At 50.0% G+C, this 24,915-nt stretch overlaps 1 protein-coding gene and 1 long non-coding RNA gene across 2 annotated transcripts in view; one reads left to right on the top strand and one right to left on the bottom strand.

Annotated features, from left to right (window-relative positions):
• LOC125341895 (vesicle transport protein SEC20) overlaps positions 1–24,915 on the bottom strand; it is a 36,373-nt gene extending 11,458 nt beyond the window's left edge. The window contains exons 1-6 of the mRNA XM_048334025.1: positions 24,763–24,915; positions 22,503–22,595; positions 20,038–20,129; positions 17,993–18,094; positions 14,645–14,763; positions 12,414–12,611 (exon numbers count right to left, since the gene is read on the bottom strand). Coding sequence (XP_048189982.1) covers positions 12,415–12,611; positions 14,645–14,763; positions 17,993–18,094; positions 20,038–20,129; positions 22,503–22,595; positions 24,763–24,846 — 687 coding nt within the window. The 5' untranslated portion in view covers positions 24,847–24,915 and the 3' untranslated portion in view covers position 12,414. The remainder of the gene's footprint in view (positions 1–12,413; positions 12,612–14,644; positions 14,764–17,992; positions 18,095–20,037; positions 20,130–22,502; positions 22,596–24,762) is intronic.
• Positions 1,007–18,072, top strand: LOC125341896. Its single transcript, XR_007209102.1, has 3 exons — positions 1,007–1,018; positions 4,354–4,357; positions 17,945–18,072. It is a non-coding gene; the product is annotated as an uncharacterized LOC125341896 (long non-coding RNA).

The raw sequence follows: 24,915 nt of genomic DNA, 5'->3' as shown, positions 1-24,915 counted from the left end.
TCTAGATGGCACTTATGGTGAAGGCTGGCGCTGTTGTGGTGCTCCCCTTCACTGGATGTGTGTCCCCCAGGGGTTCACAGGGCCACATGGGACCTGCAGGGCCACCCGTGTTGTTCTGAGCCCACAGGACACAGGGTGGTGTGGGGTCACTGGGAGGTGTGCCCTTGGCCCAGATGAACACAGGGAGGCACCCCCAGTGACCCTCCAAACCCCTCATCAGAGTCCATATCATGGACTCTCCATTTCCGGAACTATCATCAAATAAAACCTTTTGTCTTGACAAGCCTCCTGACCTTGGGCGTTTTGTTACCATAGTGGGAAACGGGCTAAGGAAAATGGGAGCCCCCACAGGGCTGACAATGGAAAGGATTCTGGAAAGAGCACAGCTGGTGCATGGGTTGAAATGAAATCCAAATGTCCCAACAGCAAGCTCTCCGGGGGGGGGGGGGGGGTCGTCTGTGTCCCCAGCCGCCATCTGTGCCCAGTGCCGCCCTGTGGTCCCACTCACAGCTCCAGGTGGTGTTTAATGGATGGGCCTCAGCCACAGGAGAAGCAGCTTTTAAACCTGGCAAGGGGGCTGGAAATATGGCCTAGTGGTAGAGTGCTTGCCTCGTATACATGAAGCCCTGGGTTCAATTCCTCAGCACCACATATACAGAAAAAAGCCAGAAATGGCACTGTGGCTCAAGTGGCAGAGTGCTAGCCTTGAGCGGGAAGAAGCCAGGGACAGTGCTCAGGCCTTGAGTTCAAGCCCCAGGACTGGCAAACAACAACAACAACAAAAAACAAAAACAAAAACAAATAAACCTGGCAAGTTTTGGGGTTTTTTCCTGGAGGGAATTAATGAGCAGGCCCTACAGGAATCATCCTTAAAGCCAGAGTTGTAAGCACCCACACTTAGGAGCAGCAAATCGGGGTCCCCCACCAGATGGTGGGGCCAGCCCGTCCCTCCTTTGTGAACAAATAAATTGGATCCAAACAGCTGTCAAGCCTCCAGCCCCGCAACCTGGGGTTCAGAGTCAAGAGCAAGTCAAACGTTAGGGGGTACAGCAAGCGATCACCTAGCATTGCTTCCTTCCTAGAGGTGTGTGGGGGTGTAAGTGTGTAATTGCGTGTGTGTGTGTGTGTGTGCCAGTCGTGGGCCTTGCACTTAGGGCCTGAGCACTGTCCCTGAGCTTTATCATTCAAAGCTGGTGCTCTACCACTTGAGCCATACCTCCACTATCGGCTTTTTGCTGGGTCATTGGAGGTAAGTCTCGTGGGCATTTCCTGTTTAGTCTCACTTGGAACTGTGATCCTCCTATCTCAGCCGTCTGAGTAGCTGGGATTACAGGTGTGAGCCACCAGCATCGGGTCTTTTTTTTTTTTTTACAGAAACATTGAACTGTGCTACCTAGAAGCACTGGCTTGGCAGAGGGCAGAGGAAGCAGCCACATCTCTTAGAGAATGGCCTAGAAACACTGCCAAGCTATGACCTGATTCGCTGGGCAGGCACACAGCACAGGAAGAGCACAGAACAACAAAAGAATAAACACAGCAGGACTCTGTGGTTCATACCTGTCATTCCAGCTACTCAGGAGGCTGAGATCTGAGCATCATGGTTCAAAGCCAGCCTGGGGAAGGAAAGTCCATGAGCCTCTTATCTCCAAAGAACCACCAGAAAACCAGAAGTGGCGCTGTGGCTCAAGTGGTAGAGCGCCAGCATTGAGTGACAAAGCTCAGGCCCTGAGTTCAAGCCCCAGGATGGACAGATGGACACACACACACACACACACACACACACACACACACACACACACTAGCCAGTGTGATGGAGTCCCTCCTCCATCCCTCCCCTGGGCACCTGGGCCCTATTCCGGGCAGCAGAAGGAAAGGTGGACCGCCGGCTATTCCGGGGGCAGTGGGGGCGGCCTGGCCTGTCACCCCGTGCCGAGCTGTCACACGGCGGTTCTATATTTACCCGGGCAGGGGCTGGAGCTCGCCCTGCCCAGCGCCGGCTCGGCTCCCCGGGGCGCCATTATCGCTGCACACCCTGCCTTATCTCCCCACCACGCTCAGACGGCTTGGGGGGCCCAGCTCAGAAGCTCCGCACAGGAAATGTCAAATGCTTGCTGCGTGTCCCCCACCAGCTGGGGAGGGGGGGCTGCTGCCCCTCTATAGGGTTTCAAGAAGCTTCCAGAAAGCTTTGTCCCCTCCTGAATATCAGTGTGCAATCATCCCATATGGATCTATTGGGACCTCCTGGATCTATGACAACCCCACCACCACCATTTTATGCTTTTCATCTATTTATTTTTTATTATTTATTTCTTTTGCTGGTCCTTAGGCTTGAACTCAGGGTCTGGGTGCTGTACCTGAGTCTCTTCGTGCACAAGGCTAGCACTCTGCCACTTGAGCCACAGTGACACTTCTGGCTTTTTCTGAGTAGTTTATTGGAGCTAACAGTTTCATGGATGTCCCTGCCGAGGCTGGCTTGGAACCATGATCTTCATATCTCAGCCTACTAAGTAGCTAGGATGACAGGTGTGAGCCACTGGCACCTAGCTGTATTTATTTTTTAAAATTATTGTTGTAAAGGTGATGTACAGAGGGGTTATAATTGCATAAGTTAGGTAATGAATACATTTATTTCCTTGTTGATTTTTTTTTTTTTTGTAGTCGTGGGGCTTGAACTCAGGGCCTAGGTGGTGTCCTTGAGCTCTTTGCTCAAGGCTGGTGCTCTACCACTTGAGCCACAGCCCCACTTCTGGCTTTCTGGTGGTCCACTGAAGATAAGAATGTCTTGGGTTTGTCTACCAGGCTGGATTTTTTTAGTTAAATTTTGTTGACAAGGTGTTGTGCAAAGGGGTACAGTTACATAATAAGGCAGTGAATACATTTCTTATGACATCTTACACCCTCATTTTTCTTTCCTTTCCCTAGATCAGGTAGGCATATATACAATATCCAGTGTACCAAAATCATATACAGTAACCACGTAGGGTACGCCACAGGAAATTCACCTACAACTTTAAATGTCACGTCAACAATAGAATCCTTCTGTGTCCTTCTCTTGGAGTTGTTTTTGCTTATCCTTGTCTTATATGATCATGTGTACATGGCAGTTGAGCTATTGTGATCCACTGATAGGTCTATTCTAGACCTTTTTATGTTTAGTAGTTGTTTGGTTTTAGATACATAATGTAAGGTCACTGACCCAAACCTGTGGAAATACCATTTGAAAAGAGGTTTGTTGTTTTGCAGATCTGGTCTCTACTGTCTCCCTCCCTCCCTAACAGTCATATATCAAGGAGATCATGCCCCTTTGTTCTCTGTGTTCTAGGCTTGTCTCGCTCAACATTATGTGTTCAAGTTCTGACCATTTCCTTGTGAATACCTATATATATATATATTAATTTAATTTATTTATTAATTGAACACAATTTTTTTGGACAGGGTGTTGTGCAAAAAGGGTACAGTTACATAGTAGGGCAGTGTGTACATTTCTTGTGATATCTTACACCCTGTTTTTCTTTCCCTTCTCTAGGTCAGGTAGACATATATACAATATACAATGTATCAAGAACATATACAGTAGCCACGTGGCCGCGCCCAAGAAAATTCGCCTAGGGCTTTAAATGCAATGTCGATATTAGACAATATGTCGACAGTAGTCTTATATGAACGTACATACATAGATTTTTAGCTATTGTATTCCACTGAGAGGTCAATTTTTGACCTTTATGTGTTGAGTAATTGTTTGGTTTTAGTTACATACTGTTGGGTTGCTGCCCCAATCCTGTGGGAAATACTATTTGACAAGCAGTTTTTGGTTTCACAGACTTGGTCTCTACTGTCTCTCCGTCTCCCTTTCTTAACAGTCATATATCAGGGAGATCATGCCCCTTTGTTTTCTGTGTTCTAGGCTTGTCTCGCTCAAAATTATTTGTTCGAGTTCTGACCATTTCCCTGCAAATAACAATATTTCACCATTCCTAATCACTATGTAGTATTCCATTGTGTATAGGTACCATATTTTTTGGATCCATTCGTCTGTGGAGGGGCATCTGGGTTGTTTCCATATTTTGGCTATTGTGAATTGTGCCCCGATAAACATGGAAGTACAAATGTCTTTTTGATATCTTGGGGTTTGCTGTTTAGGATAGATGCCTAAGAGTGGTATGGCTGGGTCATAGGTAGGTCTATATTGAGCTTTTTGAGAAACCTCCATATTGTTCTCCAAAGTGGTTGTACTAATTTGCACTCCCAACAACAATGGAGAAGGGTTCTTCTTTCCCTGCACCCCCTCCAGCATTTGTTGTTGCCTGAGTTCAGAGTATAGGCCATTCTAACTGGGGTGAGGTGGTATCTCAGGGTTGTTTTTATTTGCATTTCCTTTACTAGCAGGGATGTTGAACATTTCCTCATATGTTTCTTTGCCATTTTTATTTCTTCTCTCGTGAAGTCTCTCTTTAGCTCCTTTGCCCATTTCCTAATTGGTTTATTGGGCTTGGAGGGGCTTAGTTTTTTGAGTTCTCTGTAGATGACAGATATTAGGCCTTTGTCTGTTGCTGTGCTGGTAAATATCCTTTCCCATATCGTTGGCTGTCTTTCTGTTTTGGTGGCTATGTCCTTAGCTGTGCAGAAACTTTTTAATTTGTAGTAGTCCCATTTGTCGAGTCTCTCCCCTATTTGTTGTGCCCCTGGGACTCTATTCAGGAAGTTCCTTCCTGTGCCTATAAGTTCTAGCGTCTTTCCTACTCTGTCCTTCAGTAGTTTCAGGGTTTCAGGTCTGATATTGAGGTCCTTGATCCATTTTGAGTTGATCTTGGTGCATGGTGATAGGCTTGGGTCTACTTTGAGTTTTCTGCATATGGCTGCCCAGTTCTCCCAGCACCAGTAGTTGAAGAGGCTATGTTTATTCCATTGTATGTCTTTAGCTCCTTTGTCGAATATCAGCTGGCTGTAAGAGTGCGGTTTTATTTCTGGATCTTCAATTCTAATCCATTGGTCTTCCGATCTGTTTTTATACCAATACCATGCTGTTTTTGTTATGATGGCCCTGTAGTAGAGCTTGAAGTCTGGTATTGTGATACCTCCTGCAGTGCTTTTTTTTGCCTAGAATTGCTTTGGCTGTGAATACCAATATTTTCCAGGCTGGCTTTGAACCACGATCCTCAGCTCTCAGTCTCCTGAGGAGCTAGGATGACAGGCGTGAGCCACTGGCACTGGGCTGGCCTTAAGCTCTGGTCAGGACCTGGAGACAAACGCGCATGCGCCCAAAGCTGAAGTCAAGTACGCTTTTGACCAATGAAACAACAACGCGAATCAAATCACTGGACATCAGCTTAGCAAAAAATAACAACAAAAAACCCCAAAACAGGAGGAAAAGATGCCCAGCCGTCCCCCCCCCCGACTCCCCCCGCCGTGGGCCCTCACCACACCTGCTGCGTGTGGGGAGCCGAGATCGGGGACCCAACCGGACCTCCAGTCCCCTTCCCAGACTCCCAGGCCAGCAACGCCCGCCCCCAGCACGCTCCCGGTATGGCCACCCTGCTGCTGGGGGAACCTCGGGGGTATCCGGGCTCCCCCAGAGCCATCAGGTTGGACAACCATTGGCCTGGTGCAGGGGTTTTGCCCCAGGGCCCCCTAAATCTCTCGAGGCCCCCCATGATGTGTGCCTGCTCTGCCCACAATGCCACAGCCAGGGCCTCAGATCAAGGTCTCAAGGTCAGAGTGTCTGAGGGCCTCAAGGTCAGAGTGTCTGAGGACCTCAAGGTCAAGGTACCTCAGGTCAGAGCCTCAAGGTCAGGGGTTTAAGGTCAAGGTGTCTAAGGTCAGAGTGTCGAAGGTCCAGGTGTCTAAGGTCAGAGTCTGGTCTCAAGGTCAAGCAAGGTATCTAAGGTGAGGGTCTCTAAAGTCACAGTGTCTAGGGTCAGGGTCTCTAAGGTCAGGGTCTTAGGTCACAGCCTCTAAGGTCAGGTCTCTGAGGTCACAGTCTTTATGATCAGAGACTCAAGGTCAGAAAAGGTCATATGTGTAAGGTCAAGTCTCTCAGTCAGTCTTAAGGTCAGAGTGTCTAAGGTCCCCGTCTCAGAGGCCGGGTCTCTGGGGGAGTCTGGAGGTTGGGGTGTCTCTCTGACATCGCCCCGAGTGGATCCACTTTGCAGGCCACAGCTTGCGCTGCTCTACTGCTTGATGGGGGAGAGGGGAATGGCCTGGCCCGTCCTCCCCCAGGGCCTGGAGGGGGGAAAGTTTGCTTGCACAGGGGATTGATTCTTATTTTATTTTTAATTTCTGGTCTTGGGTTGCAAAGTCAGAGTCTGGGCACTGCCCCTGAGCGTTTGTGCTCAAGGCTGGCACTCTACCACTTGAGCCACAGCTCCACCTCTGGCTTTTTGGTGGCTCATTGGAGATGAGAGTCTCAGGGACTTTCCTGTTCAGGCTGACTTTGAACCATGATGCTCAGATCTCAGCCTCTGAGTAGCTGGGATGACAGGCATGGGCCACCAGCACCTAGATCTGGTTCCAATTCTGAATGTGTTCAAATGCAGAAAGGAAACCCTAGCCAGGAGCGAGTGGCTCACGCCTGTCATCCTAGCTTCTCAGGAGGCTGAGATCTGAGGATCGTGGTTCAAGGCCAGCTGGGGCAGGAGAGTCTGTGACTCTTTTTTTGCTGGTCCTAGGGCTGGAACTCAGGGCCTGGACACACTGTCTCTGGGCCTCTCTGTGCTCTACCACTTGAACCATAGTACCATGTTTGGCTTTTTCTTTTTATGTGGAACTGAAGAGTCAAACCCAGGGCTTCATGCATGCTAGGCAAGCACTCTACCACTAAGACACATTCCCAGCCTCTGGATTTTTTTTTTGAGTAATTCATTGGAGGTAAGAGTCTCTCAGAGGGCTGGGAATGTGGCCTAGTGGTACAGTGTTTGCCTAGCATGCATGAAGCCCTGGGTTCGATTCCTCAGCACTACATACACAGAAAAGGCTGGAAGTGGTGCTGTAGCTCAAGTGGTAGAGTGTTAGCCTTGAGCAAAAGAAGCTCAGGGACAGTGCTCAGGCCCTGAGCTCAAGCCCCAGGACTGGCACAGGAAAGAAAAAAAAAAGACACCAACTGTTCCAGTGACACCTGTAGGTCAGAAGGACTGGATGTGACTTGGGGTGTCACCCAGATTCTGGACCGCTGTTAACTCCTAGAGCCTGGGTGTGCTGGGGCCTATGAGGGGGTTCTGACTGAGAAAGCAGTTAATTCTTAGGACTCCCCCCACCCCACCCCCCAAGTGTGTCCGGGATCACTTGACTGCGATGGCTCCTGTCTGCAGACAGTCATTGCTCCACTTCCGGCCACAAATGTTTGAAGTCCCAGACGCTGAGTAACTGGAGTGGCAACACTGAAAGATGGATGGAAATATTACCTTCCTATGGAAATTGGTTTTTGCAAAGCAAAGACGTTTGCCATCGCTTTTTTGGATCTTCAGTGTCCTGTGGGAACGTCACTGCTCCAAGTTGGGGGGCTGGGGAGGGAGGAGTGTTGGGGCATGTGATGGAATGCTTCACTCCCTGGGGATCGCCAACACCCCGGTCCCTCCAACTTCCTTAAGGTGGCTTCCCTCACTTCAACCTGCTTTTCCATCTCTTAACCTTGTTTGACAGAACGAACTGGGGAAATCATAATCTGCCATTCAGAAAAGCTTCTAAGGGCTGGGAATGTGGCTTAGCAGTAGAGTGCTTGCCTCTCATGCATGAAGCCCTGGGTTCAAGTGCTCAGCACCACATACACAGTAAAAGCCAGAAGTGGCACCGTAGCTCAAGTGGTAGAGTGCTAGCCTGAGCAGAAGAAGCTCAGGGACAGTGCTCAGTCCCTGAGTTCAAGTCCCAGGAGTTGGGGGTGGGGAGAAAGAAAGGAAGAAAGAAAAGCTTCTAAGAGCAGGGGGCTTTATTTACTGAGCACCTACTAGGAACTAGTCCTTCTCTCTGGAGAGTGTATTTTCTTGTGGAATATTTCATTATTAAATAAGAGCATATCAAATAAGAGCGTATCATTCCTTTATCATCAGAAAAAAAAAATAATGTGCCTTCCCATCAAAACAAAATCAGCTGGGAACTGAAGGCTCAACTCCTGTCATCCTAGCCACTCAGGAAGCTGAAATCTGAGGATCACAGTTCAAAGCCAGCCCAGGCAGACATGAACCAACCAAACAAACAAAAAGCTGGCAATGGAGGGGGCTGGGAATGTGGCCTAGTGGTAGAGTGCTTGCCTCGTATACATAAAGCCCTGGGTTCGATTCCTCAGCACCACATATATAGAAAATGGCCAGAAGTGGCACTGTGGCTCAAGTGGCAGAGTGCTAGCCTTGAGCAAAAAGAAGCCAGGGACAGTGCTCAGGCCCTGAGTCCAAAGCCCAGACTGGCAAAAAGAAAAAAAAAAAAAAGCTGGAAATGGATGTGTAGCTCTAGTGCTAGAGCACCAGCCTTGAGTGAAAAAAGCAAAAGGACAGAGGCCAGGTCCTGAGTTCAAATCCTAGTACTGGCACACCCACACCCACACAAAAGCAGCAAGCTGACCCATAGCAAGGCCAACGCCATGGCCCTGGGCTTCTGGTATGGTGTGGGACCCGAGACGGCTGTTGGGGGTCTGCAGAGACATTGGGGGGGGTGATAACACGCCCCCCCCCCAGCCCTGACAGTACGGCGGAGACTCCACTCTCCTATCTCTTAGATTACTCGCAGCTATTTTTATTCTGCCTGGCCTAGGAAAATAGCAGAGTTGGGGCGAACCCCAGGGCAGGGGCCCAGCGAAGCCCACCATTAACCCAGCAAGAAAAAGCAACTTGTTTTAGTGTCTTAAACAAACAAACACAAACTTCTTATTTAGCTTCTTTTCTTGGAAGCATCTAGAAGGTCCCTGAAAAGTCATCTCCCCAGGTCATTTCTGGCATCTTTCAGAGCAGTGTGTATGAGAATTTTCCTCCCCTGGTTTCAGGTGGGTGGGGGTGGGGGTGGTGACAAGACTTTAGGAAATGAGCGTGGAAAAAATGGCTTTCACTGGTGGCTCACACCTGCCATCCCAGCTACACAGGAGGCTGAGATCTGAGGATCGCGGTTCAAAGCCAGCCTGGGGAAGGAAAGTCCGTGAGACTCTTCTCTCCAACGAATCACCAGAAAACCAGAAGTGGCACTGTGGTTCCAGTGGTAGAGTGCTAGCCTTGAGCACAAAAACTCAGGGACAGTGCCCAGGCCCTGAGTTCAAGTCCCATGACCAATCAAAAAGCCAGAGAAGTACGGGTAGGGTGGTATATTCTGGTGTATTTGAGCTGCATTTCAGGAGCCGGGAAAGGAGTGTGTAGGAAGGGCGGGGAGGTTGGGAGGAGAGGCTGGTGCAGGGTGGAGGGGTGATCAGAGACTCTGCATGAGGAGATGTGGGACACCAGGCACACAGGGAAGAGATGGAAGCTTGTGTTCATGGCTGACCAGAAAAGGACCCCAAAGCCCAGCTTCTCAGGGGATCTGAGGGCAGCCGGGGCAGAACTGTTTGGGAGACCCTTATCTCCAATGAAGCACCAAAAAACCTAAAAGTGGAGCAGTGGCTCAGTGGTAAAGCAGCCAGCACTGAGCTAGAAAAGCTCAGGGACAGTGCTCAGGTGCTGAGTTCAAGCCCCAGGAGTGACACAAACAAAAATGTTAGGCACTGGTGGCTCACACCTGTGATCCTAGCCACCGAGGGGGCTGAGATCGGAGGACCTCAGTTTGAAGCCAGCCCAGACAGGAGTGTCTAGAGACTCCAACGAAACCCCCCCCCCCAAAAGCCAGAAGTGGCAGTGTAGCTCAAGGGGTAGAGTACCAGCCTTAAGCCAAAAAAGCCGACAGTAACCAGGCTCAAGTTTGAGCCCTAGTACTGGTGTGTGCGCACGTGCGCGCGCGCACACACACACACACACACACACACACACAGGTGAGCAGATGAATAGAGAAATAGCACTCATATTGAGTGCATATCCTATGAAACTAGGAAAATTGAGAGGAAGAGTGGGGTTGGGAGGGCTGGGGACAAAGATAAAAGGGGTGAGACATTTAAGATGCATTGTACTTATCAGCTGATTTGAGTGGTAACCCCTCTGTACAACTAAAGATAATAAAAAATATAATAAAAAACAAAAACAAAAACAAATGGTCAGATATCACAATGACCAAGCGTGTGAACACTGCCCCCTAATGGCTGGAGAAGGCAGCGACGGCAGGCAGTCAGCCTTGTGCTGAAAGACATCACTCATGGCATTTTAAAATAGGCCAAAAAAAAAAAAGAGCCAAGTGTCACAGGAGATTTTTTTTTGAGGGAGCACAGGGCCCACGCGTTTCCAGATTGGGCGCAGGATGTTGACAATTAGTGGGAAGTAGAGAAGAGAAATGTTAGGACAAGAAAAGGCCATTTGATAAGTGCCATCTGCCGCGCACAGCTGGAATCTGCGGGGGAAATTTCCCATCTGGACCTGCTGCTCAGCTTTAAGTCGACTATAAATAAGACGCATGTGTGTGCAATTTGCAGCGCGTGTCTTCTGGGGCCAGGAATGGTTTAAGGATGACATAGATAGCTGGGTGCCGGTGGCTCCCGCCTGTCATCCTAGCTACTCAGAAGGCTGAGATCTGAGGATAGGGGTTCCAAGCCAGCCCAAGCAGGAAAGGCCAGGAAATTCTTACCTTCATTTAATCACAGAAAAAGCCAAAAGTAGTGGCGCTGTGGCTCAAGTGGTAGAGTGTTAGCCTTGAGCAAAAGGAGCTCAGGGACAGAGCTCAGGCTCTGAGTTCAAGACCTAGGACTGGCCAAAAAAAAAGACGTGTGTGTGTGTGTGTGATTTATGTGTATGTATAGTCTTCCCCCTTGATCTGTTTGTTTGTTTGCCTGTCCTTAGACTTTTCTGCCCAGGCAGGCTTCGAACCTTGATCTCAGACTCCTGAGAAGCTAGGCTGACAGGTGCGAGGCACCAGCATTTAGCTGAGCCTGGCGCTCTTGCTTAGCTTGCTTGCTTAGCTTTTTGCTCTTGAGCCACAGCTCCACTTCCTACATTGTACAAGTTAACAGGAGTTCAGTCACAGGGATTTGTCTGCAAGGGCTGGCTTCGAACTGCAAGCCTCAGATCTCAGCCTACAGATTGGATTCTCAAACAGACTCTAATTTCTGCTCTTCCATTTTACAGATGGGGAAGTTGAGGCATGGGACATGGCTCTGTGGTTCTCTAGATTGAGAAGGATCAGTTTTGTTTTGTTTTGCTTTGTTTTAAATAGGTCATGGGGCTTGTACTGTGGGCCTTGGTGCTGTCCCTGATTTTTTTGCTCAAGGCTAGCACTCTACCACTTGAGCCACAGCGCCACTTCCGGTTTTCTGGTGGTTCAGTGGAGGTAAGAGCCTCATAGACTTTCCTGCCTGGGCTGGCTTTGAACTGTGATCCTCAGATCAGATCTTAGCGCATGGCTGGCCAGAACTCAGGCCCACCTGGGCCCACCTGAGTTTCCCGCTGGTGTCTCTCTCTAGGTTCACCAAGGCATGCGCAGAGTGCTCAGGGTGCCTGGCACACGGGATGACGGCTACTTGGCAGAGCTGCCAGCCTTGAGCACAAAAGCTAAGCGAAGCTCACCAACCCTTGAGTTAAAGCCCCAGGGCTGGCACACGCACACACACGACAGAGGCATGCAACCCCAGAGGGATGTCTTGTTAAAGCAAACACAAGTCTTTCTTTTTTTTTTTTTTTGGCCAGTCCTGGGCCTTGGACTCAGGGCCTGAGCACTGTCCCTGGCTTCTTCCCGCTCAAGGCTAGCACTCCGCCACTTGAGCCACAGCGCCGCTTCTGGCCATTTTCTGTATATGTGGTGCTGGGGAATCGAACCTAGGGCCTCGTGTATCCGAGGCCGGCACTCTTGCCACTAGGCTATATCCCCAGCCCCAAACACAAGTCTTTCTATGAAATAAAATCAAGTTTATTCGCAGACTGACCATGAATTCACATCATCCTTCATTCACCTCTTCTCTTCTCTCTTCACCAGATCTGGCTTTCGTTTTTTTTTTGCCAGTCCTGGGGCTTGAACTCAGGGTCTGGGCACTGTCCCTGAGCTTTTTGCTCAAGGCTAGCTAGCACTCTACCGCTTGAGCCACGGTGCCACGTCTGGCTCTTCCTGTCTGTGTGGCACTGAGGAATCGAACCCAGGGCTTCATGCGTGGTAGGCGAGCACTCTACCACTAAGCCACGTTCCCAGCCCCCAGATCTGGCCTTTTTAGGGCCTGTTTAAGGGGCAGCCCCCCAGGGGTCTGCAGGTGGGTGAGCGTGGGTCCCCATCTCGCGTGACGCTGGGAGCACGGCGGGACGGCCTGGGGCTCCCTGGGGCTCCATCGGGTGGCCTGGATCAGCCGAGGGCGCCTGGGCGCATAAGGGCCAAGAGCTATCACAGAAACGGGAACAGGCGCTTTTTCACAATGTACAGGACCGTGGCGAGGAAAAGGGCCAGGGCGAGGAAGATGAGGAGTTTGTCCGTCAGTTCGCGGCGGTTGTATTTGGTGATGAGCTTCCGGCCCAGCTGGATGGTCCCCGACATGGACTTGAATTCTTCATTTGCATCCAGGATGGTTCGAGAAGAGTTGACTGGAAAGGAAGTGGGAAGGCACCCAGACTCAGAGACCCAGCACCCCCAAAGTCAGGGCGTCGGCTTTGGCGGCTGGGGGCCCATCCCGGGATGAGCACCCAGAATAAGGCCCCCCCCCACAGGGCGGTCCTGCCCGAAGCTCCACCCACAAGGCGGCCCCGCCCTGCCCGCAAGGTGGTCCTGCCGGACGCTCCACCCACAAGATGGCCCCGCCCACAGGATGATCCTGCAGGGGGCCCACCCACAAGGTGGCCCTGCCCCAGGCCCCCCCCACAGGGCGGTCCTGCCCGAAGCTCCACCCACAAGGCGGCCCCGCCCTGCCCGCAAGGTGGTCCTGCCGGACGCTCCACCCACAAGATGGCCCCGCCCACAGGATGGTCCTGCAGGGGGCCCACCCACAAGGTGGTCCTGTCAGAAGCTCCACCCACTGGGCGGTCCCGCCCTGGTCCCGCCCACACAACACAGTCCCGCCGGGCCCCGCCCACACGGTATGGATTGCCAGCCCTAGAATGAGGACTTGGCAGGCGGAAAGAAGCCTGCAAATTCACAGCCCACGTGGGCTCCCGTATTTTACTTTCCCCCCCCACTTCCTGAACTCTGTTTCTTTAATTATACGAGGAGAGGCACACAGGCATGGTGCCTCTGAGTTCCTCTCCTGAGTGCTACCCTCCTTTGGGCTCTCCTGGGTCTGGAACTCAGCACGGGGACAATGGCCCGGAGCTTTTCTGTTCAAGAAGCTAGCACTGTCTTAACAGTTGAGCCACAGCGCCACTGCTAGCTTTTGGGGGGAGGTGATTAACTGGAGATACGAGTCTTGAGGACTTTCCTGTCCTGGCTGGCTTTGAACTGTGATCTTTAGATCTCAGCCTCCAGTTTCTGGTAGCAATGGCCAGCTTCTTTTCTTTTCTTTATTTTTGCTGGTCCGGGGATTGAAGTCAGGGCCTGGGTGCTACCCCTGAGCTTTTGTGCTCAAGACTGGTGCTCTACCACTTTGAGGGACAGCTCCATTTCTAGTTTTCTGGTAGTTAGAGATAAGACTCTCATGAACTTTTCTGACTGGGCTGGCTTTGAACTTCAATCCTTCCATCTCAGCCTCCTGAATAGCTAGGATTACAGGTGTGAGCCATAGGCTTATTTTTATATTTTGTGTCAATCCTAGGGCTTAGACTCAGGACCTGAGTGCTGTCTCTTCAGATTTTTGCTCCAAACTGGGGCTTTACTACTTGAACCATGACTCCACTTCTGTGTTTCTGGTGGTTCATTGGAGATGAGTCTCATGGACTTCCTGCCTGGGCTGGCTTCAAACAATGATACTTGGATCTCAGTCTTCTGAATGGCTAAGATTACAAGTATGCGCCACCAGTGCTGGCTTGTTTTTTTGCCAGTCCTGGGGCTTGAACTCAGAGCCTGGGTGCTGTCCCTGAGCTTCTTTTGCTCAAAGCTAGCCTCTACCACTTGAGCCACAATACCACTTTGGGCTTTTTCTGTGTATGTGGTGCTGAGGAATCGAACCCCGGGCTTCATGCATGCTAGGCAAGCATTGTACCGCTAAGCCACCTTCCTAGCCCCATGGCTTTTCTTTTAACTGAGATCCCAGCAGCCTTTTCTGGCAGCTGTGGCTCCAAACCTGTCAGATCCTATGGGGCCTAGTGAGGTTACCAGTGCTTCTGACTCCCTGGGGGGATGGGGTGGGTGGGTATCTGCTTCTCATGGGATCCCCTGCCACCCCGGGGATGGCTTTTCTGGGGAACCTGGATGGAGTGCATGGTCCACAGCATAGCTCCAACAACCCAAAGCAGACATCAGAGCAGCGCGCCCCATCCCAGGCAGAACCCAGCTGCAACGTGACTCCCACTGATGACGCCACCGCCATGATGGTGTCACCCCCATTGATGACGGGGTCCCATTGGCTATGTCACAGAAGCCAGGACACTGGGGGCAGCAGAGGTGTGGAGGAGCTGGGCCCCAGCCCCAGGGTGAGCCATGAGGCTCCTGCGCCTCTGGGAGATACCCCACTCCGGGCTGGCCTTACCCAGCGTGTGCACGGCCTCCTCGCTCTGCTGCACCTGCTGTGACATCATCCTACTGATACCCATGAGGCTCTCAGTGATGGTGCTGGAAGTCTGGGCCAGGCTCTCTTTGGTGGTTTTCCTGAAGATCCAGAGAAGGGAGAAGCAATGTCAGTGACAGCTGCCCTTGGGGAAATGGATGGAGCCAGAACTGATCACGCTCAGTGGGGCGAGCCAAGCTCAGAGAGACAAAATGGCGCTTGCATTCTCTCACACGTGGAAGCTAGATCTGAAGCAGGGCCAGGCATGAGAGCTACACAGGACTCTAGGCAATCACACACAGACTAAAGGAGGCTGTGTGGAGAGGAGGAGCCACTCCTCTCTACATCAGAGACACCCTACAGCCAAACAACTCCAGGAAATGCAAACATGTTTTTATTGTTTATGTTATGTTGGTGGTAGTGGTATTTGAATTTTTTGTTTTTGTTTCTCTCTCTCTCTCTTTCTCTCTCTCTCTCTCTCTGCCAGTCCTGGGGCTCGAACTCAGGGCCTGAGCACTGTCCCTGGCTTCTTTTTGCTCAAGGGTAGCACTCTGCCACTTGAGCCACAGCGCCACTTCTGGCTTTTTCTGTGTATGTAGTACTGAGGACTCGAACCCAAGGCTTTATGTAGGCTAGACAAGCACTTTACCACTGAGCCACATTCCCAGCCCTGTTTGTCTTTTTAGGGGGGACAAAGGAGAATAGAGAAATGGAGGGGTGAGGCAAATGCTATTTAGTAAACACTATGTGGCAAATGACCTTCTGTGACCTGTGGGCAGGGGTGGGAGGGGAAACTGGAGGAGAGCAAAGGAAGGGGTGACATTGTCCAGAAAAATAAAATTACTTAGCTGGTCCCCGCAGCTCACGCCTATAATCCTAGCTATTCAGGAGGCTGAGATTTAAGGATGGCACTTCAAAGCCAGCCTGGATAGGAAAATCTGTTCTTATCTCCAATGAACCACCAGAAAATCGGAAGTGGAGCTGTGGCTCAAATGGTAGAGTGCTAGCTTTGAACATGAAGCTCAGCGACAGCGCAGGAGTCCTTAAGTTCAAGCTCCATGACAGCCCAAAAGAAAACTCATCTGACTTATGAAATGGTAACTCTTCTGTATATATGATGTATATGTAAGTATATATGTATATTTTATAGACACACAGAAGAGTTTACCATTTCATTCATGTCTGTCTATCTATCTATCTATGTAGTTAAGAACTAAAACAAAAAATTACCTTCACACAGCTCACCATTCAATGGCATTTCATGTTTTCACCTATCGCATTAGTGCTCTGTTGTGGTAGTTGCTCTACAGTTTTTTTTGTTTGTTTTGTTTTGTTTCTGGCCAGTCCTGGGCCTTGAACTCAGGGCCTAAGCACGGTCCCTGGCTTCTTTTTGCTCAAGGCTAGCACTCTACCACTTGAGCCAAAGCACCACTTCTGGCCATTTTCTATATATGTGGTGCTGGGGAATTGAACCCAGGGCTTCATGTATACGAGGCAAGCACTCTTGCAACTAGGCCATATTCCCAGCCCCAGTTGCTCTACTCTTATTTTTTATTTTTTTGGCCAGTCCTGGGCCTTGGAGTTCTTTTTTTTTTTTTTTTTTTGGCCAGTCCTGGGCCTTGGACTCAGGGCATGAGCACTGTCCCTGGCTTCTTCCCGCTCAAGGCTAGCACTCCGCCACTTGAGCCACAGCGCCACTTCTGGCCATTTTCTGTATATGTGGTGCTGGGGAATCGAACCTAGGGCCTCGTGTATCCGAGGCAGGCACTCTTGCCACTAGGCTATATCCCCAGCCCCAGTCCTGGGCCTTGGACTCAGGGCCTGAGCACTGTCCCTGGCTTCTTCCCGCTCAAGGCTAGCACTCTGCCACTTGAGCCACAGCGCCGCTTCTGGCCGTTTTCCGTATATGTGGTGCTGGGGAATCGAACCCAGGGCCTCGTGTATCCGAGGCAGGCACTCTTGCCACTAGGCTATATCCCCAGCCCCTCTACTCTTATTTTTGCAATAGTTTTACATTGTTTTTTTGCTGGGCTGGGGGCTTGAACTCAGGGCCTGTGCACTGGGGGTTTTTACCACACTACCACTTAAGCCACAAGTTCACTTCTAGCTTTTTGGTGGTTCACTGGAGGTAAGAGTCTCATGGACTTTCCTGCCCAGGCTGACTTCAAACCAAGATCCTCAGATCTCAGCCTCCTGAGTCACTAGGATTACAGGCGTGAGCCACTGGCACCTGGCTAATTTTTTTCTTGATGAAAAAGCCAGAAGTGGTACTGTGACTCAACTGGTAGAGTGTTAGTTTTGAGCAAAATAAGCTCAGGGACAGCACCCAGGCCTTGAGCTCAAGCCCCAGGACTGACAAGGAAAAAAAAGTATTCATAATCTCAAAAAAATAATAAGCCAATAGCCTTAGAGAGCACTCCCCAACAGAACTCCCCAAAATGTGGATGCAGCTGCATGTTTAAGCCTGCCATGGTATGTAACAGGGCTGGTTAATACAATGAAAAGCACATACTGAAATCATGTTTAAGAGTGCTAAAGCAAGAGAGCGCCCTTGTTTTAATACTAAAGGAACAGAGGACAATGGAGTCCACATGTGGCATGTTTTCACTCTATAAACAATATGGAAAGTAAGTAGTGGGAGAGAGGATATGACAAAATGTTCATGAACAATAAGATTAGATACAGTGCTTTCTCATTTTGTAATTCAGGATTTGATTTTACCCATTTACTACAAATAAGCCACAGATTTCTCTCAGACTTTAAAACTTACTATGTCTGGGCACTGGTGGCTCATGTCTGTCAGCTACACAAGGGGCTGAGACCAGAGGATTGTGGTTCGAAGCCAGCCTGGGCAGGAAAGTCTGTGAGACACTTCTCTTCAATAAACCACCACAAAACCGGAAATGGTACTGTGGCTCAAGGTGGTAGAGTGCTAGCCTTGAGTGAAAAAGCTCAGAGACAGCACCAAGCCCCCCGAGTTCAAGCTCTAGGATCAGCACACAAAAGCTAAAATAAAATAAACTGAAATAATCTCTTACTGGGAAGGAAATATTGCTTAGTGGTAGAGTGCTTGCCTAGCATGTATGAAGCCCTGGGTTTGAGTCCTCAGTACCACATAAACAAAAGGCAGGAAGTGGCATGGTGGCTCAAGTGGTAGAGTGCTAGCCTTGAGCAAAAGAAGCTCAGGGACAGTGCCCAGGCCCCGAGTTCAAGCCCTGGCAAAAAAAAAAAAAAAAAAAAAGAATTAAGTACCAACTGTAGGCACAGAGAGAGGTGCTCCAGCAGGGGTTCTGGGGTTCTGAAACGGAAGAGACACAAAAGCAGGGCTACCTTTGCCGCAGCAGATCTCCTCCTTGGAGCAGCTCCGCTTTCTCTAGGTTGTCGATGGCAATTTTGCAGGTGAGATTGGCTTTCCTCCATGAGGTCTGATTGCTGGAAGAAGAACAAAGGGGTCACGTGATCACATCCACACCGCACAATGGGCCAATGTGAACCCAAGCCCCAGCTGCAGTGATGGCACTTGGCTTAACTTGTGATAGCTCACATGCGCACGGAAGATTATCCAGTTTTCTGTGTCATTGTTTCAGGATGACAGACCATTTGAAACCTTCTCAACTGTGCCACATCTAAAGTACGTTCACTATCAGTGGAGTTTTTCTTGCACCAATTCTTAGATAAAACTGATCCTGTGCTACAAAAACAATCCTATTTATTTATTTATTTATTTGTGGTTCCAAAGTCTAAAATAGCTAGGTGTCAAGGGCTCGTGCCTGTCATCCTATCTACTCAGGAGGCTGAGACCTGAGGATGGCAATTCAAAGTCAGCCCAGATGGGAAGTCTGGGAGATTCTCAGCTCCAATGAACCACCAAAGAAAAGGCAGAAGTGGAGCTGTGGCTCGAGTGGTAGAGGGACAGCTTTGAGCACGGAAGCTCAGGGACAGCGCCCAGGTCCAGAGTTCCAGTCCTAGGACCCGCACACAGGTGCTCATGCGTACCCATTACCCCCCCCCACACACACACACACATACACAAAGCAAGATACAGGGCCCAGGAGCAGTGGCTCATGTCTGTCTTCCAGTACTCAGGAGATGGGAGGCTCATGTTTTTGAGGCCAGCCCCAGAAGAAAGGTAGTGAGAACCAATTTCAACTAAAACAGCTGGGCACAGGGGTGCGTGCCTGCCATCCCTGCTACAAGGAGGGCGTAAGTAGGAGGATCACAGTGTAGACCGGCTGGACAAAGAAAATTTTAAAAAGATCCTGCCTGAGGGCTGGGGATATGGCCTAGTGGCAAGAGTGCTTGCCTTGTATACATGAGGCCCTGGGTTCAATTCCCCAGCACCACATATACAGAAAACGGCCAGAAGTGGCGCTGTGGCTCAAGTGGCAGAGTGCTAGCCTTGAGCAAAAAGAAGCCAGGGACAGTGCTCAGGCCCTGAGTCCAAGCCCCAGAACTGGCCAAAAAAATAAAAAAAATAAAAAGATCCTGCCTGAAAAATAACAAATGCACCAAGAGACTGGTGGAGTGGCAGAAGTGCAAAAACACCTGCTTAGCAAGCATGAGGCCCTGAGTTCAAACCCTGATATGGCCGGAAAAAATTAAAACCTTATGAAGGGGCTGGGGATATAGCATAGTGGCAAGAGTGCTTGCCTTGTATACATGAAGCCCTGGATTCAATTCCCCAGCACCACATAGATAGAAAACGGCCAGAAGGGATGCTGTGGCTCAAGTGGCAGAGTGCTAGCCTTGAGCAAAAAGAAGCCAGGGACAGTGCTCAGGCCCTGAGTCCAAGGCCTAGGACTGGCCAAAATAAATAAATAAATAAAACCTTATGACGCACAAGGGCTGAAGGCATGGTGCAATAGCACATGGAAGCCCTTCAAATTACAGTACCGAGGAAGAAACGAAGAAAATATCCATAGAAACACAGTGTAAGCTGAGGAAGGGGGATGTCAGCTCTCGCCTGTAATCCTAGTTATTACTCAGAGGCCGAGATCTGAGGGTCACAGTGGACATCACATCAGGAAAAGGCTGTGAGACTCATCTCCAATGAATCCCCAAAGAGAGCTGGAAGAGGAGGAGCTGTGGCTCAAGTGGTAGAGCCTTGAGTGAAAGCGCTCAGGGACAGCGCCCAGGCCCAGTACCCAAAACATTAAAAAAAATATATGTATTAAAAAATATATATATATATAGTGGAACGCTAAGTATATTTTTTGAACTGCCCACGTGACCTGCTTCTTCTTCCCTTATTCCTCCATCAGAGAATCACTCATCTGCTGAGACCATCTGGCCTGGGTATAACTGGCAACGGGACTGCCTCAGGGGCAGCGGCAGGGTAACTAGGGGGCCCTGGCGGCCGGCCAGGCCCTGCCTACCTGAGCATCTGCTTTTTGTGGTTCTCCACCTCCTGCAGCAGCATATGTTTCTCTGACTCCTTGTCTTGTTCCTTAGCCGACTGCTCCAGCTCCTTGAGGGGTGGGAGGAACAAGAGCTGGTTGTTGTGAGGATTTTAGTTTTATTTTATTTATTTCTTGCCAGTTCTGAAGCTTGAACTCAGGGACTGGGTGATTTAAATGGAGAGAACAGGGCTGGGGATATGGCCTAGTGGCAAGAGTGCTTGCCTCGTATACATGAAGCCCTGGGTTCGATTCCCCAGCACCACATATACAGAAAACGGCCAGAAGTGGCGCTGTGGCTCAAGTGGCAGAGTGCTAGCCTTGAGCAAAAAGAAGCCAGGGACAGTGCTCAGGCCCTGAGTCCAAGGCCCAGGACTGGCAAAAATAAATAAATAAATAAATAAATAAATAAATAAATAAAAATAAATGAGGATAACAGTCTTACAGATTTTCCTTCCCCAAGCCGGCTTTGAACTTCGATCCTCAGATCTCAGCCTCCTGAGTAGCAGGGATGACAGGCGTGAGCCACTGGTGTCTGGCTCTGAGACTCTCATCTCCAATTAACCATCAGAATGCTGCCAGTGGCTCACGCCTGTTGCCCCAGCTACCCAGGAGGCTGAGATCTGAGGATCGCGGTTCAAAGCCAGCCTGGGCACTACTCAGAAAAAGCTGGAAGAGGCACTGTGGCTCAAGTGGTAGAGTTCTAGCCTTGAACAAAAAACAGCTCAGGGACAGTGCCCAGGCCTAGTTCTAGCGCTAGGACTGGCACCCCACCCAAAAAATGAACAAAAATGAAGACAAATGAATCAATGCTGCAGAAGATCAACTGGAGTGCAGGACAGCACTAGAACCTGAAGCCTAGAGCAAGAGCTGGGTGTTTCCAAAACTGCTCTTAAAAAACTTGCAAAAGGAAGGTGACAAAGACAAGAGCCATGCTGTTTCTTGGTGGTGCAACTGGCCAGTTTTTCCACCAACTTTGGGACAGACTGTCTGCACCTCTAAGCAACAGCAAAGTAACTGGCCAGCTTGTGGGGGTGAGGTCACAGTCAGAGAACTCGGGGAGCCTGGGAGACCCCACCTACCCACAAAACAGATCCCTGTGCCCAACCACCTGTCAAGGGCATAGTGTGGAAATGCTGCCTCTGTATTTTCAGATGGCACAAACATTCTAGTTGAAGTCACCCGTGTGAAACAGAAAGGAGGAATCTGGGCAAAGAGACAGTGTGCAAAACTTTGCCCAAGAGATGGTGCCTGGTTTTGATGCCTAAGCAGAGAACGAGGGCCTGGGCTGGAAAGTGGCAAAGAAAACCATTGAAATGACCCCTCTGTATTAAAAAGCTCTAACAATTCCAAGCGAAGCTGGACACCAGTGGCTCATGGCTGTCATCCTAGCTACTCAGGAGGCTGAGATCTGAGGACTGCAGTTCAAAGCCAGCCCAGGCTCCAATTAATCACAGAAAAATCCAGAAGTGGTGCTGTGCCTCACAGAGCTCAGAGACAGCACATAGACCTGAGCTGGTGATCTAACCAGTGCCTGGTAGTTTACATTTATGATACTAGTTATTACTCAGGAGGTTGCAATCTGAGAAACAGGTTTGAAGGCAGCCTATGCAGGAAAATCCAAGAAATTCTTTTTTTCTTTTTTTGTCAATCATGGGGCTTGAACTCAGGGTGTGGGTGCTGTTCCTGAGCTCTTTTGCTCAAGGTTAATGCTCTACCACTTTGACCCACAGCTCCACTACCAATTTTTTGAGTGGTTAATTGGAGATAAGAGTGTCATGGGGACTTTTCTGCGTGGGCTGGCTTAGAACCATGATCCTCAGATCTCAGCCTCCTGAGTACCATGGATGGACTGGCCAAAATTCTTTTTTTTTTTTTTTTTTTTGGCCAGTCCTGGGCCTTGGACTCAGGGCCTGAGAACTGTCCCTGGCTTCTTCCCACTCAAGGCTAGCACTCTGCCACTTGAGCCACAGCGCCACTTCTGGCCGTTTTCTGTATATGTGGTGCTGGGGAATCGAACCTAGGGCCTCGTGTATATGAGGCAGGCACTCTTGCCACTAGGCTATATCCCCAGCCCATGGCCAAAATTCTTATTCCGAATAAACCACCCAAAACCCCCAAAATGAAGGTATGACTCAAGTGGTAAAGCTACCAGCCTTTAGCACAAAAGCTCAGGGGTAGTGCCCAGGCCCTGAGTTCAAATGCACGTGTGCACGCACACACACAAACATCCAATTTGTGTTCAAATACCTGAGTAACACCTGGGAGCAGGTGTACACCTTCCTTTATTGTCTAAATGTTTTCCCCTCTGTCCAGTTGGTATCCGAAGCCCTCCCACCCTCCCCCCCACCCCCCGCCTCAGCAAAGCTCCTTCCGGGATGGATACCCCAGGTGCCCTTCACTGTTACGCATCCTTGGCCCCAGAGGCCCATGGCCACACTCACCTGTATTCTGTGCCGTAGCTGCTGGAACTTCTCTTTGACTTTTGTGTTCAGTTCAGTAAGAGCACTCAAGGGTCCGGAACAATCACGAATATCCTAGAGGATATGGGAGAGAGGAGTGTCGTCTCCACTGTAGTGACATAAAAAGATATCATCTATCCTGTGAGAACACTGACCTGAGCCTAGCTACTCAGGAGGCGGGGATCTGAGGATTGGGGTTCACCTGGCACTGTCCCTTAGCTTTTTTTCCCCTCAAGTCTAGTGCTCTACCACTGGAACCACAGCTCCACCTCTGGTTTGCTGGTGTTAACTGGAGAGAGTCTCACAGGAACTTTTCTGACTAGGCTGGCTTTAAACTGTGATCCTCAGATCTCAACCTCCTGGGTAGCTAGGATGACAGGGCGTGAGGCACCAGCACCTGGCTCTTTCATCCTTCTTTAATGTCAGCGAACAGAACGGGACTGTCATATGGCTCAGCAGTAGAGTGCTTGTCTAGTATGTTCAAAGCCCTGCATTTGATTGCCAGTACACCAAAAAGTTTATTATGTGTGTGTACACATGTGTGTGCATATACAGACACACAGTGTCTGCCTTGAACTACTTTAATGATCAGTTCCTTAAGTTTACCAGGAGTCATCCAGGCAGCACGGAATACTTCATGGAGCTCCCACATCCAGCAAGAACAGACATCCAAGATGCAATGATGTAACTTAGGTCCCCACAGCTTGAAAACTGGGGTGCTTCCGTTCCTGGCAATCTAAGACAGACTCACTTGGTTTGATTTTCACAAACCATCTGTTACGAGTCACAATGTTTATAGACACAGGGCTAGACTGAAAATGCATTTCTAGAAACCAACTCAGTTCTAAAACTTGGCCTATGTATTCCGATCTCAGCCGAAGCCCCATTCATTGCTGTGCAGCCTTGGGAAAGTTGCTTAAGTGCTCTGTGCCTCAGTTTCCCCACTTGGCCTAGGTCAAGAACATGTCTGTGAAAGGCACTTAGCAGAGCAGCCAGAGCACTGGAAGAGTGTAACAACCTGGTTTATCACTCTTTTCCCCTTGCAGACACAAGAGTTGAAAGGCAAGAGGATACAGAAGGGCACTGGAGCAACTCAAATAAATGATGTGAAAAGGTAAGCTTGTTTTATTTTGTTTGTTTATTTATTTATTTATTTATTGCTTGCTTGCTTGCCAGTCCTGGGCCTTGGACTCTGGGACTGAGCACTGTCCCTGGCTTCCTTTTTGCTCAAAGCTAGCATTCTACCACTTGAGCCCAGGGCTTCATGCATGCAAGGCAAGCACTCTACCGTTAAGTCATATTCCCAGCCCCGTTTTGTTGTTGTTGGTTTTGTTTTTTTTTAAGCTTGGGTATAATCATTCATTCGTGCCAGTCCTGGGGCTTGAACTCAGGGCCTGCACATTGTCCCTGAGTTTTTTTGTTTTGTTTTGTTTTGTTTTGCTAAAGGGTAGCACTCGACCACGTTGAGCCACAGCTCCACTTCTGGTTAACTGGAGACAAGTCATGCACTTTTCCTGCCTGTCCTGGCTTTGAACCCCTCAGATCTCAGCCTCCCGAGTAGCTAGGATGACAGGCAAGGGCCACCCCTACCTGGAAAAATGTTTTATTTTTATTTTTTTTTAAATTTTATTTCAAGATAGGCTTTTTGCTACCTAGCGCGGTTGGCCTTGAGCTCATGAACCGACTGCCTCAGCCTCTGGAATGCTAGGATCACAGGCTGTGCCACACTGCCCGGCCCAGCAGTTCCTTCGGTATCTGTCTCCCTCCCTCCCTCCCGTGTGTGCATTTGCACATGTTAAACATGCACTCTACCACTGGGCTGCACTCCCAGCCCCGCTCCCCCTGCAACTGTATTTATAGGAATCCAATCTTCCGTTTACGGAGCTACAACTGCTCCAGAAGTTTTGTTGTCTGCACCTCCTGGAGGCGAAAGTCAAGTCATGTTTGCATGGCGTCCTCGGCCTGTTCCCTCGCTGCTTCCATCCATCTCACAGCCTCGCACCCCAGAGTCCGATCACCCGGGGCCGGCTTCCGCTTCCGCTTCCCCAGCAACGCACAGCTGAGGTTTCCAGGACCTTCCGCGGCACACGGAAGTAGCCTGTTTAACACCAAGGATGAAAGCTGCCACCGGCCATCGCAGGGGCTCGGGAGGCCAGCCCGGGTGCGGACGAAGGCCTCGGGCCAGGGCCGAGAGGGGGTCGGGGGGGGGGGTGGCGCGCGCGCCGCAGCAGGGGGTCCCTACCTGGATCAGCGCCTTCACCTCCAGGTCGAACCTGACGATCTCCTGGTTGCAGATACGGACGTGGACATCCAGGGGGGCCGCCATGTTGTTGGGAACGCCGGCTACGGGTCGCGGCGAAGCCCAGATTCAGACGCGTTTCCGCCCCGCCCCTCC

This window comes from Perognathus longimembris, chromosome 25 (assembly GCF_023159225.1).
Source record: "Perognathus longimembris pacificus isolate PPM17 chromosome 25, ASM2315922v1, whole genome shotgun sequence".
NCBI lineage: Eukaryota > Metazoa > Chordata > Mammalia > Rodentia > Heteromyidae > Perognathus > Perognathus longimembris.
Note: the sequence above shows the minus strand (reverse complement) of the source record. Positions and strands in the feature narration are given on the sequence as shown.